This window comes from Condylura cristata, unplaced genomic scaffold (genome assembly GCF_000260355.1).
Source record: "Condylura cristata isolate star-nosed mole 26May11 unplaced genomic scaffold, ConCri1.0 scaffold00028, whole genome shotgun sequence".
Classification (NCBI taxonomy): domain Eukaryota; kingdom Metazoa; phylum Chordata; class Mammalia; order Eulipotyphla; family Talpidae; genus Condylura; species Condylura cristata.
The window spans coordinates 26,620,560-26,634,800 of record NW_004567129.1 but is presented as its reverse complement, the minus strand read 5'-3'; the positions used below and the strand labels follow the sequence as shown (position 1 = coordinate 26,634,800).

The window sequence follows — 14,241 nt, the reverse complement described above, 5'->3', positions numbered from 1 at the left end:
GGGCTCCGAGACTAGGAGGTGCAGCCTATCAGCGGACGAGGGCGAAGGGGCGGGGGAACACTGGGAGAGGGCGCCGATTGGGTGGAAGGCGGGCCCATGAGGCCTCTGAGAGTTCCCATTGGTCGGATTCTTTTTACGTCAGGAATGTGAGGCGGAAGTGGCTGGGAAGGGAATGGGGGTGTTAAATTTGGGGACTCTGCTGGACGGTCAGTTTTGGGGGTTGCGGAGGGTGGGGTTGGAGGTCCGAGAGGGCTGAGAATGGGAGTTCTGGAAAGCTCAGGTTGGGATTCTAGAAGCGTCAGAGGGGGACGGCATCTGAGGGGCTTGGGAAGGAATGATTCGAGAAAACTTAAGACTGGCGAAAGATCTAGGGGTCCTGCAGTGAACGGCAGCGCGGGAGGGTCCAGAGGCGGGGACGTTCCGATGAGGCTGAAAGTGGACGCGAAAGTGGACGCTGAGGATGCTCAGATGGGGCATCTGACGGCCGGGTCGGGAGGGAGCCACGCGGACCCTGGATGTTGGACATCCCGACGCCTGGTAGCCAGCCTGAAGTAGTTAGGATGAGGTCTCAAACTAAGGTGTTTAAGAGGGGTCTGGGTGTAGGCTCAGGGTACTCGAGCTCTTGAGAGAGGCCCCTCCTGGGTACAGGATGGTCTCCACGAGGGAATTTAGAGGACACAGAAATGAAGTTAGGCCCTTGTTGCGTGAGTTTCGGGGTGTGTTCTTGGGTACTCCTTGTGACCCGGCAGGCTCACTGGGTGGTTTTTGAGATGCTGAGTCTCAGGTTGTAGAAATCAAGCGAATTTTACTAGAGGGGTGCTGTGGCGCCCAGGCCCATGATAGCCAAAAGCTGGGGGAGAGTTAAGGGTGGAAAGCCTGGTGACTTCCATGTGTCTCCCCTTCCCACAGGACTGGGTGGATGGAAATGTCGATGGAGGATCAGCATGCCAGGGTCCCGGCCCTGGAACCATACCTGGTGGAGCAGGTTGTCAGGGTGGGGTGTGCTGAGGGTGAAGGTGGAGACTAGAGAGCGGGGAGTAGCCTGTGGGTGGGGACTAACCACTCCCTCTAAATTTATCCTTCCCTCAGGATCCAGCCCTCTCATCCCCACCTCCAAAATGGTCCTTGGTCCCTCAATCAGGTCCTAGCCCCTTTGGGGACATCCTGAGCCTCACTCCCACAGAGGGGGGCTGCTCAGTAATGCTAGGGCTCCTGTGTAGGTCAAAGGGCAACATCTTCAGGGGGGTCTCTCTCTTGTAGGCACCACCTGTAATCTACTATGTCCCTGACTTCATCTCCAAAGAAGAGGAGGAGTATTTACTTCGACAGGTGACCTCAGTACCTTCGGGCCTGTTTTCCTTCTCTTTCCAGATCCTCCCCTATACCCCAGCTCCTGTGTGAGAGCCCCCAAGGCTGGCAGAAAGGAGAGTGCCATGCTTCACCATCTCATCCTCTCCTGCTGGACCTATCAGAAAGAGCATTTTCTAGGAGACTTAGGGGAAAACAAACTGATTCTTAGATGGGAGTGAGTTGCCACGGAGCTGAGGATCCCTGTGCTGAAGGCCCAGTCCTTATTTATTTATTTGTGCATACAAGAACTGGGGTATGGGACAGAGGCCTGAAGGGTGAGAGGATTTACGAGAGACAGTGTGGGGAGCAGAACAGGCAGATCTAGTGGAATCCACTGCTGAGGGGAGCAGCGAGGAGACAGGAGAGGTCTGTTGTACCATGTGGGCCTCCTGGCTGGGAATCACTCTTGCTGCAATGGCTGCGGATCAATTCATAGTGCTGTGCTGTAGCCCACTGAGCTACCAGGGAGGGCCCACCAGTCCTACTATCTTAAGGAAAGGAAGCTAGAAGCATAGGCTGAGAAGAGCCCAGGTCAAGCCCTTGCGATCTGGGGAGTGAAGAATTCTGTGTTCAGATTTCTGTGCTGAGAGAGCGCGGCATCTGAGTCTTGGAGTAGCCTCTTCTTGTGTGGGGCTATCCCAGCCTGGGTCCCCAGAGTCCTGGGGTCAAGGTTAGCAAGTGCAGCCCTGTGCTGAGACAGCCCAGTCTGCGTCTTATTCATAAATTTGGGGGGAAGAAGAAGAGTTTACTCCTGAGCTGGGGTAAAAATTGGGGGAAAGAAGAATTTACAAAAGAAGAATTTACACAAGAAGAATTTACCCCTGGGCTGGGCTAGTCCTCGCAGCTCCAGAGACTTGGTTTCAGGGCACACATTTTTCTAGTGTATCCTGCTAGTCCAGTCTAGTTTGAATCTCAAGGATAAGTGAGCCATCCAATACACACTCTGTGTTAAGATAACCCATTCCAGGGCCTCCCTGGTGGTGCAGTGGGTTAGGATGCAGCACTGTAAGCTGGCTGCAGCCACTTCAGTGCGAGTTCTGTCTCCGCCCCGGGGCACGGCAAACCTCTGCCCGCTGCTCCCCTCAGCAGTGTACTTCCTTGATCTGCCTGTTCTGCTCCCCACTCTGTCTCTGGTGAAGCCTCTCATTGCCTCTGCACCTCTGGCCTGTACCCCAGTTCTGTATGCATAAATGAATCTTTAAAAAAAAGAAAGTCCATTCCAGCCCCTTTGGTTCTTGGGATTCTGGAATAGCTGAGTCCAGCCCATAACTTCAAAGCAGTGAGATTTATTGAATTGGATATATTCTGGACTTCTTGGATATTTCCCACTCTAGACCCTTCAGATCTTGGCAGTGGAGAAATTTCAAAGTAGTGTCTTCCTTAGGTAGAGAGAGTTCAGTTTAGCACACCTCCTTCTCCAGGCTTTCAGTTCAGGAATCAAAAAATGACAGGCTGTTTGCTGGCAGAAAGAATCAGCCCAAGCTTGAGCTCTTAGTTTCAGACCACAGTTGTGTAGTCCTGGGTCCTTTCCTTGTTCCTCTTAGACACAGGCAGGCTTTGGGGCCCGCTACCGAGAGCAGGACAAAAGCTAAAATCCTAGGGATACACTATCCAAGAGAATCCCATAGACTGTTACGACCCATTTTCACCCCAAGGAAAGACCCCTGAACTGACCTGGGTGAGAAGATCAGAGAGGGTGGTCCTGAAAAAGGAGTGACCCCTCCCTACTTCTCAGGTGTTCAATGCCCCGAAGCCAAAGTGGACCCAGCTTTCTGGGAGGAAGTTACAGAACTGGGGTAAGTGTCCTGGCTGGGGACATGGGTGATTTGGGGGTATGGGCCGGGACAGGTGACAGGTTGGATGATAGTCTCAGGGTATTGGAGGGCTTTTGAGGATTGAAGGGGTTCTGAGGGCCAGGAAGATTCTGAAGGGTGAGTGGAGGTCCTGAGGAGTTGTGGCTATCCCCATGATTTGTGGGTATCTTGAAAGATCCAGGGATTTGGAGAAGCCAGGAAACTTTTGGAGGGTTGAGTGGTGGTGCTCAGAAGGATAAGGGATTCCCGAGGGATCAGAGCACTACCAACCCATGGGCTGTCCCTTCTGGGGACCCTACCTGCCAGGGCTCCTTGGCCAGGTGCCTTCAGGACCCCATTGCCCTCCCCAGGTGGGCTTCCCCATCCCCGGGGGATGGTTCCTGAGCGGCTGCCCCTGTGGCTCCAGCGCTACGTGGACAAAGTGTCTGACCTCAGCCTTTTTGGGGGTCTCCCAGCCAACCACGTCCTTGTGAACCAGTATCTGCCTGGGGAGGGCATCATGGTAACCACTCACCTCGCCCCAACCCCTGACCTCTGATCCACCATGGGCCAGGCGTCATTTTGACCCACCTCCTCTCTCATTAAGCAGCTACATATGCCAACTGGGCCTTCACCTCCCTGTCCCCAGCTGGGGAGGCCCCCTTTCACCCCAGGGGCTGGGGGGTGTGGGCGGGGCTCTGCCCTGTGCAGCTCTGGTGCCCATTCCGCAGCCCCACGAGGACGGACCACTATACTACCCGACCGTCAGCACCATCAGCCTAGGCTCGCATACGGTGCTGGATTTCTACAAGCCGCGGCAGCCGACAGATGATGACCCTACAGAACAGGTGGGCCCCGTGCCACTGGGGACACACTGATACCCCTCATCCTCCAAGAGAACCCCAATCCCATCTGCCTGCAGCTACCCAGATGCCTTCTGTTCCCTCATGGAGTGTACCCATATCTTCCCAGACACCCCTGTCTACTCGCAAGACACACTAGAACCTATAAGTCCATAGATACCCCAGTACCCTCACCGGGTACCCCATGTTCAGAGTGCTCAACATCCCAAGGTCCATAGACCCCAGGCTGGAATCCCCAGTCCTCCAGCAGACACCTGTATCCTCTGATACTTCAGTGTTACTTACTGGTGGGTGTCCCTGACGTCTTTCCAGTACCCTGGTTTTCTCTGCCCACTGCACAGGGCACCCAGTGCTGACCACCTGTCACTCCAATAATGCGATCATGACTCAGGACACCTGCCATTCAGGACACCCCCAGGTTCTCCTTTGTACCCCAACATATAACAGGCTGTCCAGGGCCACTTGACTTCTCCCCCCGAGGGTTGCTCCTAACAACCTCCCCAACCCCTCTCTCTGGGTGATACATTGAGTGTCAGAATCACCCCATTGTTCACAAAATGGCCCTAGACAACTTGACCCTGACTGCTCCTTAGGGCTCCCCTTTTTAGTCCTGCAGGCCCCCAGATAGGCTGCCCCCACCCCCCCACCTCCCACTACTGTGCAGTGTCCACAAACATCCTGACGTCTGCAGGGACGTGGCTATCTGCTTATCTGCCTCTGCTGTCCCCCAGTCTTACGGCTTCAGCTGAGCCCTCAGCCTGCTCTGCCCAGCTACCTGGAACTAACTGCTCTTCCTGGGGTGCCAGCCCCAGCCCCTTGGTCCCCTTGACTGCCCCATCTGCAGCTAGTTCCGGTCCCGCCGCAGGGACTGTTAACTCCACCCCGTACCCCACCCCTTCCCTCAGTCCTGGACCTGGGTGGGACCCATGGGGTTTTTGTTCCAAAGCCTCCGTCCCTGAGACCGTGCTTCACCCTCAGCATTTGCCCCTTGCCCCTGGACCCCCAAAACCTGCAGACCTCTCCTCTATCTCCACCCCAGCTGCTGGGGGCCTTCTGACCATCCACCCCCTGCAGCCTCGGCTCCCACCCAGGCCAGCCACCTCGCTGCTGCTGGAACCTCGCAGCCTCCTGGTGCTCCGTGGCAGCGCCTACACCAGCCTCCTCCACGGCATCGCCGCCGCTAGTGTAGACGAGCTAGATGCCACCTCTCTGCCCCCCAATGCAGCTGCCTGCCCATCAGCCCAGCCTGGAGCCCGCCTGGTGCGAGGCACCCGCGTCTCTCTGACCATCCGCCGCGTACCCCGAGTGCTGCGTGCTGGCCTCCTGCTCAGCAAGTGACGCCAGGCCCCAGGATCCACTGGGGCTCCTGGGCTGTCCTCTAACTGTGACCCTGGAACCTCGGAATCCTGGGACAGAGGCGGCTCCCCTGCATTATTTATTTTCCCAGGAACTGTGAGAAGCCCAATGAAAGGCCCCATTCCCAATAAAACAACAAAAGTCTTTCTTGGTCTTGGAGTCTTGGGGTGGGAGGGCAGATGCTTGGGTTACTGAGGCTCCTTGGATCCTGGGTGCTGGGGGTCAGATCAGTGGGACCTGGGTCACTGGATGGGGCAGAATTCAGGTTTCCTGGGAGGGGTGGGATTAGATCTAGGGCACCCTCACCCCTTTCAGTGGGGTGGGCCGAGTTTGGGAGGTTCAGCTACAGGTCCTCCAGGGAGGAAGGAGTTAAAAGGGTGCGGAAGTCACCTGAACAAGGCATCAGATTACCTGGGTCAGATTTCACTAGGACAGAGGTGGGGCTGAGTCTGCCCTGGGTTTTGGCCGTGGGGCCTGGTTGAATCAGGGATTTCCTGGATAGAAAAGGGGCTTTTCCTGGGGATTCTCATGGATCCCCGACCCCTAGATATGGCCCTGTCTCCTCCGTGGGACCCTAGATCAGAGACCCTCAACCACCCCCCTGGAGCCCCGAGGGAACTGGACTTTGCAGGGTGCACCATCTGTCCCGCGTCTGGAGAGGAAAGAAGCAGGTAGGGACTGGGCCTTTTGAAATTTGGGTCTCTTAAGGGTGGGGGACCACTGGGAGTCCTCTGAGGGTACTGTGGCTAGGATCATTGGGGGGCTGTGGGGTCAGGTAAAGTGAAGGGCGACACCCTCCTGCCCATCCCCCATACCTTCCAGGCCACAACAGACTCAGGAACAGGCCCAGCAACTGGGGCCAGACTCCTTGGGCCCTCTGGAGCACCTCCGGCCTAGGCTGAGGGACACTGAGCCTGTGGCTGGTCCCCCCAGGTTGCCGACACCCTCCTCCAACGAGGAACCAGCTGGGGGCCAATGTGGGGAGGTAAGCTGTGGGGACCCAGGCCCCTGGTCCCAGCCCCTCCTCGCTGTCCTTCAGAATCTGGCCTCCACACTGGTGGGGATGAGGTGATGCTTCTGGAACACTGTTGGGCATCTGACTGGGGGCAAGCACACTAAAAAATCCATCACCGATCATTACAGAGATATTTCAGCATTTTACCAAGCAAAGGAGAATCATCTCCTCATGACCCTGGTACAACTCCACCCTCTGCTCCCTGTCCAGGCCCCCAGACCCCACATGTCCAAGTTTCTAGGCGCTTTGGAAGCCTGGAAACTGAACTAGAGGGTCCCTAGATGGGTTCCCCTGGGAAGGACTCCAGGTGGGAGCTGCAGAGAAGTGTCCAGAAGACAGGCCCCTGCAGGAGAGGGGTGGCATGGGAAAGGGGTGGTTCACCCACTGGACCTGACTTAGGCCCCTGTTTTCCCCAGCACCCCATCTCTGGCAGGGAGGTACTGGAGGCTGAGCAGGACAGCCTGCACCTCTGCCTTTTGAGACTGGGCCTCTGGCTACAGGACCTAGAGCACGGCCTGAGGCCCTGGGCACCTGCCCAGATCAGGATGGCCCAGCTGCAGGTGGACAGTGGGAAGCAAGCTGTGTGTGTAGGGGGGTGTGTGTGTGGAAGAGCGGGCGCTGGCTTCCTGGTGTGGGAAGTTAGTTTACTCTATCTGGGAAAGATGGGGGAGGGCTTCACTTCCGGCGTGCGTGCGTGCGTGCATGCGTGCGTCTGTGTATGTGTCTGTGTGTGTGAGAATGATGTCCACTCATGTGTCCACAGGCCCTACGGGCAGACCTGCAGGGGGCAGCTGAGTGCACAGATGCACTGCTGGCGTTTGGTGAGGGGCTGGCACAGCAGACTGAGCCCCAAGCCCGGGCATCACTGGAGCAGGTCCTGAGGGCCCTTGGTACCCACTGAGACAGGATCTTCTGGCAGCTGTGGCGACTGCAAGCCCAGCTTGTCAGCTATAACCTGGTAGGGCCCACCCTGGTGGCCCCTGGCCCCGGAGCCCATCCCGACCCCGTGACCTCTGTCCTCTGACCAGGTCTTCGAGGAGGCCTGCACACTGGACCAGGACTTGGAGGCTGAGGAGGACTCGGATGGGCCAGGACCTGGCGGGGCCTGGGGAGCCTGGGCACCCAGTAGTCACCCCATTCCTGCAGAGCTGGAATGGGACCCTGCGGGGGACGTTGGGGGCCTCGGGCCCACAGTGCGAAAGACAGTCTGGACCACAGGGGCTCCCTATGAGCAGTGTGACCAAGGCCTTGAGGTGAGAACAGATGGGGACCCCCTTGCCCAGGCACCTATGGATGCTTCTGCGCGCCTGTCAAGCAGGGCGCTTTCCTTTCAAGGGCTTCTTGGTGGCTGTCTCCCCCCTCTGTCTCTCGGTGTCTCTTTCCCTCTGTGTCTCTGTCTTCCTCCCTCCGCCCATTTCTCTTTGGTCTCTGCGTCTTCCTCTAGCTCACTGTGTTCCCCTCTCCTCTGTCTGAATTTGCATTTCTTCTCACTCTCCCCACCTTACTCAGCCTGCTTCTGCCACACTAGCTTCCTGGCTTTGCCTCTGTAACACCCCAAATTCGCTTCTATCTCAAGGCCCCCAGATACACACTTGGTCCGTCCTCACGTGTCCTTTCTTCAGAAAGGCCAGTGCTCGCCTCCAGACATTGTCACTCGTCACCCTTTTTTTTTTTTTAAAAAGATCTATTTATTTGTGCATACAGAACTGGGGTACAGGCCAGAGGCTCAGGGGCGGTGAAGAGGCTTCACCAGAGACAGAGTGGGGAGCAGAACAGGCAGATCGACAAAGTGCACTGCTGAGGGGAGTAGCGGGTGGGTCAGGAGAGGTCTGCTGCGCCATGTGGTCACCTCTGGGGCAGGCGGGAATCGAACTCATGCTGAAGTGGCTTTAGCTTCTTAGTGCTGTGCTTTAACCCGCTGCGCCACCAGGGAGGGCCCTCATCACCCTTCTTTATTGCCTAACCTCACTCCATCTTGCCATTATACACTTATTTGTTCCTTCCTGGTCTTATTCTCTGTCAGCTCCGTGGGTGGCAGACTTTGCTTGTCTCCATCCTCAGCCACTAGAGCGTGTAACAGACTCTCATGAAATATTTGTTGTATAATGAATGAATAATGTCTCTCCTCTCCTGGCTTCCTTGGCTCTGTCTCTCTCGTCGGCTCTCCCAGAGATCTTTCTTCCCCCAGAATCTCATCTCTATGACAACCCACCTCTGCCCCTCCCTATCCTGGTGCCTCTTTGTCACTGAATCTCCAAGGACCCTGAACCTCTCTCTCCCCACAGGACACATTCGTGTCAGGCCTTAGCCATCAGAAGCACTTAGCAGGTCGGCACTCCCTGGTCCGAAAGTCTCAGGTGAGCTGGCTCTCAGCTAGGTGTATCACTTGGGAATTCTGGTGGCAAGTGACAGAAACCCAATCCCAATGGCGCAAAAAGGGGGACGCTGTGTTTTCATGGAACTACAAAGTCCACATGCTGCTGAATTCAGAGTCTCAGATGCTGTCAGGTCCCTTCCCCTCCTCAGCACCCCCGCCCCCCCGCAGTAGGTTTCCTACTTAGCACAACAGCTGCCCCAGCAACCTTCCACTCATGTCCCACTGGCTTTGCCCCTCCCCGGGAACGAAAGTACCTCTCACCTACTGGCAGCAGCTAGTTCCCAGGCTGTCTACCTTCCAGCTTGGGTTGCGGCCTACACCCTGAACTGGCCACAGCGGTCAAGCTGTTGGAGCGCTCTGAGGGGCCCGATCTGGGTCACATGCCCAAGCCCGGATGTGAAAATGTGGGGTCGGCCGCACATGACCTGAAGGCTGGAGAGTGAGAAACGTGACAGCCACCCCAGCCCAAATCTGGCCAGTGTTTCCCGGGAAAGGGGGATTGGACAGAGTGCAGACACGGAGACATGTACTGTCCTTGGTGATATTCTAAGTCTCTGCAGGGTCTGGGGACCAAGGGAAAGGGAGCAATAAGCCTACACACGTAGGTCTGCAGAGGGAAGGGACAGTCCAACCAAGCGTCACTCCTTCATTCTGCTGTGGGCTGCTATCTGCCCCTAGGCCAAGAAGAGGCACAGTTCTCCCCGTCTCCAGGATGGGATGCTGGAGGTAGACCCTGGGTGAGCCACATGGGAGAAGGGCCTGGGGGTGTGGGGTGAGGACAGCCCACCATATGTATGTTTTATTATTTTGCATATAAGACCTGAGGTATAGGTCAGAGGCGTGGTGCCAGGAGGGATGGCTTGAAAGGATTCACCAGAGACAGAGCGGGGAGCAGACCAGGCCGATGGACTGAAATCCACTGCTGAGGGGAGCAGTGGGTGGGTCAGGAGGGTCTGCTGTGCCATGGGGGTCAGCTCCCTGGCCCGGGATCGAACTCAGGCCGCAGTGGTGATAGCAGCGAGACTAGCGTCTAGGCCACCGGGGAGCCCAGTCCACCTTGGATTTAACGCTGCACTTCCCTTCACAGAACCGCTGCTCCTGCACCCAGGCAACCCCGGGCCTTCTTCCTCATCCTCCTCCTCTTCTTTCTGGTGGGTGCCACGTTGCTGCTGCCCACATCAGGGGACCTCTGCTGCTTTCCTATCCAGCTGGCCAGGACACCGTACCTGGTGCTCAGCTACGTCAATGGTCCCCCCCCAACCTGAGTACATAGCCCCGACATAATAAATGGTCACTGTCAAAGGATGTGTTTTAGTCCATTTGGCAACTCTGCAACAAGCTCAGTCTTGGAGACTGAAAGTCCTGGAGCTCCTGTCCTATGCGAGCCTGCCTCCTGCTGTGTAATCAGCTGTCTTCTGGCTGTGTCCCCACAGGGCAGAAGGGGCGGGGAGTTTTTTATTGGGGTTTTTATAGGGGCACTAATCCCTTCCATCCCTCCCCCTCCTGAAGGCCCACTTTCTAATCCCATCACATTGAGTTAGGATTTCAATGTTTGATTTTGAGGGAACACTAACGTCTCTGGCAGGGTTGTGGGCACCCCGGTGCCAGAGCCCTCAGAAATGAGGGTGGCCTTGATGTATTTGACAGATCCCTCCTGTCAGCCTGGAGCACAGAACACAGAACTGGTCAGCCCATCTTGGGCGGGGTGTCCCCAGACCCTGAGACAGCTCCAAGCTCGGGAGGTGAGCCTAGGCAGAGTGACAGGAGTGGGGAAGTGAGGCTGGAACTGAGCTGGCTGCCACTCCAGGCCCCTGAGGTGCCACCGAGAACATCACTTCACCATTCCTCTCCTGCCCATGACCTGACCGTCTTGTAAGGAGTCAACAGGGGGCTTTCTTTAAGGTGAGGCTAGGTGGGTTCCCTCCATGGAGGCTCCTAGGAGAGAACTGCAGCTTCGACCACTCTGCCTGCCTAGAAGTTTCCAGAGGGGAAGACATCCTTACACCCAAACCCTCCCAGGGGGTCCACTCAGGGCATGCGTGCGGGGTGGGGTAGGGGGAGGTAGGAGCCAGGGAGGCATCTTCAAAACCTCCAAGCACATAAAACCTTTGAGATCACCAACAGGGAAGACAGCATATCCCCAGTTTTATTCCCTTTGTTTAGTGGTTTTGAGGGGGAAAAGCACAGGAGTCAGAGCCCCCAACCCCCACGGAACCATCAAGTAGAGGTCTTAAAGGGTCTCTAGTTAGCCAGCTGGGCTGAGAGATCTCAGTCCCTTCCTCACTGGCCCAAATTTGCCACAATGAATGGGGGAAGAATTTTCAAAGAGAATTCCGGGTCTCTCACAGCCCATCAGCAAAAGGTGGATCAAACTCCTCAGAACTAAATACTGGAAGGGAGTCTCAAGGAGCGGGGTGGGTGGGTATGTTCTCCGCAATCCTGAGAAGGGTGTCCCAGTCTTTTTTTCTCACGAGGAGGAGGAGCTTCAGTGTTCCCCATACCTCGGGGTAAGCAGCTCTCAGCTTGGCACATTCCAGCCCACGAGAGACCCAGCATCCAGCCCATGGGGAAGCCCACCAGTTACCACACACTAGGTAAGGTCGGGTGTCTCGCCATCCACCAAGGGTGTCCCCTAAGTCGCCAGAGGGCTCTCCGATCCCCCCAGTCCGTCGAGCTGCTTTCTCAAGACCTCTCACCGTCCATCCCTGGCGCCCTCACACAACCTGCAGGCCCCCGCTCCCCCGCGTCTCGGACGTGCTCTTCCATCAGTCATCTTCTACTGGACGGGGTTTCCGGGGCCCCCGAGCCATCCAGGGCGCTCCTCCGACCCTCATCATCGTCAGGCGGGGTCCCCGCGCCGCTGGGGTCCTCCGTCGGGTCCCGCGCGCGCACGAAGGCGCCCAAGGCAGTGGCGTGTCCGGAGCGCAGCAGCTGGAGCTGGCGGCGCCCGCGGCGGTACAGGTACTCTATGCGCAGCACGTCGGAGCGCGGCAGGCTGGCGTTCTGCCGGAACTCGGCCCGCACCCGCGCCTCGGCGCCCGGCTTCCCGCGGCCCGCGCGGAGCAGCTCGCGGTACAAGCTCAGAACTTGCCTCTGCAGCCGGCTGGGCCGGCTCATGATTGCAGCTGGGCCGCGGCGCCCGCCCCGAACGCCCACCCCTCGGGGCAGCGCCGCTGGAAGAGCCGGCGAGGGAGGCCACCGGCACTTCCGGCCCGCGCGCTCCCCAGCCTCCGCCTCCCATCGCCGCCACCCGGCGCTGGCGCGCCCCATTGGCTGTCGCAGAGGTTACGTCACTGCATTGCGGGTAGGGGGCGGGGCTTATTGTCCGCTCGCCCCTCCCACTGACAATCTGTCCTTGACAGGACAGCCGCGCTGGGGATCCGGAGACTGGACGCTCGGACTGTAGGGTCGGAAGGGACAGTGGCTTCTGACGCAACTTTTGAGTCGTGAGGGAGGTTGGACTGTCTCGCAGGACGGGGAACTGGGAGAGAGAAGACAGGCGCCGGCACGTTTGTGTCATCCGCTCTTTATTAACACTTTCGGGAAGCTCCGTGCGTCCCCACCGCCAGCGCAGAGGTGCGTCGGGACCCCAGTTGTGGGGACACGCAGAGGGTCACGCGGTGGTGTTAGGTCATGGCCGGCGGGACAAGTTTCTCCGTGCTGTGGGGAGACAAGCCCCTCAGAGGATGCCCCTGGTGCGGGGAGTTGGCGCCGCGCCCTCGGCCCAGGGGTTCGCCCCGCGGCGGCGAGGGAGGGTCCTCACCAGCTGTTGAAGCCCTGAGTCCGGCAGGCCTGGAACACGTCGACTAGGCTGGTACCCTGGAGTCCCCCTGGGAGTCTGAGGTCGTCGGCCGAGAAGCCGTTGTAGTCTCCGCAAGCTGCCCGGAGGCGTCCTTGTAGGGTGGGGGAGGCCCGCAAGGCAAAGGCCCCCTGCGGCCCCACCTGCATCCGGAGCGTGGGGGACCGCTCGATGATAACCCCAGCGCCCTCTTCCCAGCGCGCCACCACGCCTCCGCACACCGGGGCCGGGAGCTGCGCGGGGCGTCCATTCACCTGCGGAGCGAAGGCGGGGCTAGCGGCGGGTGCTGGGTTGAGGGGCCTCAGAATTCTTGTGTCTATGAAATGCATATCCTGGTCTTTGCTAGAGGAATACGGTTTAGGATTTGCTTTAAAATCCTTCCGCAGGAACAAAACAGGTGGGTGGAAAAGATGAACTCCAGAATTGCAAAATACTTGTAACTGTAATAAAGTTTCTTAACACTATTCTTGCTTCTAAATAAACTTAGGCTCTTTAGACAAAAAACGCCTCTGAAAGCTGTTTTCTCTCGCCTGTGTCTTTATAACTGGATAACTTACCTGACTGCTAACCCTGTGCCAGGCACTGAGTTAAATATTTTATTAATTATTCCATAAGATAATGTATGACATAGTAGATGAATATACAATACAATACAATGCGATTGATATCCTCTTATAGTGTCACCTATTTTATATAACATTTATTTGAAAACAGTGGTTATCATTGATTGAACATTTAACGTTTTAAGTGATAGTTGCTATTTAACCCTCACCAACATTCTGTCAACATTCAGTGTTCTGTCTACAACACTCTTTTCCTTTTGCCTCTTACTGGTGAGAAAACTGAGGCCCAGATTCACATAGCTGGTAAGTACTTAGCAGAAGCAGATTTGAACCCAGGGGTCTGACTTTAGGACCTTGTTCTTAACTGCTGCACCATATGCAGCCTCGCCAATAATCTGAAAGTAGCTGCAAGATCACAGCTTGAACTGAACAAACTGAGTAGTTAGCATATGCCAAGCACTTCACATGTCATCTTCACAGTCACCTTATATGGTGGGGGGTATGATTCTTATCGCCACTTATTGTAGACGCATAAACTTAGGCACAGCAAGAGTGACTTGTGCAAGGCTACACTAGAGTTTTAAGGGACACCGTCAGGGTCTCTGCAACCAAAGGTCCCGCCTTAGCTTACCTGCCGTGTGCCCGGTACCCCATTCCTGCTCCTCCAGCCAGCGTCAGGCCTCAAGCTGCACAGCTGAGTCCTATTCTCAGCATGGGGTTTCAGGTTTGTTTTCCCCTTACTCACAAATATCCACTTTGCCTCTTCCAGAACATGCTGCTCTGGCTTCCATGTTCCTTGAGGAGCCAGGTACCCTCCACCCTAGCATCTCTCTCCTGGATTTCCAACTTCTTCCCATTAGCACTTAAATACCCTTGAGTTTCTCCAATCTCAAAACCATAATAAACCAGTTCTACGACCCCCTCGACCCCCTCGCCAACTGTTGATCTCTATCCTCCCCTTTCTACGTGGACAATTGCTGTCCCCACTTAAGTCTCACTCCTCAACTCGGGAATCCAGGCGCTCTCCCTCTCCTTCCTGGGTCTTGTGATCTAGAAATCACCAACAGTTTCCTTGATGTTCAACCCATGGACATACAGTGGTCTCTTTTATGCTCATCACTTCAT

At 56.6% G+C, this 14,241-nt stretch overlaps 3 protein-coding genes across 4 annotated transcripts; 2 read left to right on the top strand and 1 right to left on the bottom strand.

Moving 5' to 3' along the window:
- The first annotated feature begins 157 nt into the window (after positions 1 to 157).
- ALKBH6 (alkB, alkylation repair homolog 6 (E. coli)) lies at positions 158 to 5,506 on the top strand. 2 transcript variants are annotated; one of them, XM_004690555.2, is made up of 7 exons: positions 158 to 206; positions 910 to 985; positions 1,261 to 1,329; positions 3,086 to 3,146; positions 3,515 to 3,666; positions 3,875 to 3,991; positions 5,081 to 5,506. In XM_004690555.2, exons 2-7 carry the CDS (start codon positions 920 to 922, stop codon positions 5,342 to 5,344), a joined length of 729 nt encoding a protein of 242 aa, XP_004690612.1. In that variant the 5' UTR covers positions 158 to 206; positions 910 to 919; the 3' UTR covers positions 5,345 to 5,506. The 2 variants fall into 2 exon arrangements, with proteins under 2 accessions (XP_004690612.1, XP_012586012.1); XM_012730558.1 differs by lacking the exon at positions 158 to 206 and adding an exon at positions 229 to 280.
- Positions 5,507 to 5,745: 239 nt separating this feature from the next.
- SYNE4 (spectrin repeat containing, nuclear envelope family member 4) lies at positions 5,746 to 10,809 on the top strand. The gene is given in 8 exon segments (XM_004690280.2): positions 5,746 to 6,033; positions 6,185 to 6,347; positions 6,794 to 6,937; positions 7,141 to 7,335; positions 7,406 to 7,630; positions 8,663 to 8,734; positions 9,433 to 9,491; positions 9,842 to 10,809. Coding segments are annotated over 8 exon segments (1,179 nt in total). The 5' UTR covers positions 5,746 to 5,890; the 3' UTR covers positions 10,020 to 10,809.
- A 73-nt stretch (positions 10,810 to 10,882) lies between these two features.
- Positions 10,883 to 11,956, bottom strand: SDHAF1 (succinate dehydrogenase complex assembly factor 1). Its single transcript, XM_012730565.1, has one exon. The coding sequence runs from the start codon at positions 11,869 to 11,871 to the stop codon at positions 11,524 to 11,526; it is 348 nt and encodes a 115-aa protein (XP_012586019.1). The 5' UTR covers positions 11,872 to 11,956; the 3' UTR covers positions 10,883 to 11,523.
- Positions 11,957 to 14,241: the final 2,285 nt, after the last annotated feature.

Coding starts and splice junctions, on each gene's coding strand:
- ALKBH6 (XM_004690555.2), top strand. CDS start 920: ATGGAAATGTCGATGGAGGATCAGCATGCCAGGGTCCCGGCCCTGGAA. Junction 3,147..3,514: donor GAGGAAGTTACAGAACTGGG/GTAAGTGTCCTG, acceptor TGCCCTCCCCAG/GTGGGCTTCCCCATCCCCGG. Junction 3,992..5,080: donor ATGATGACCCTACAGAACAG/GTGGGCCCCGTG, acceptor CACCCCCTGCAG/CCTCGGCTCCCACCCAGGCC.
- SDHAF1 (XM_012730565.1), bottom strand. CDS start 11,871: ATGAGCCGGCCCAGCCGGCTGCAGAGGCAAGTTCTGAGCTTGTACCGC.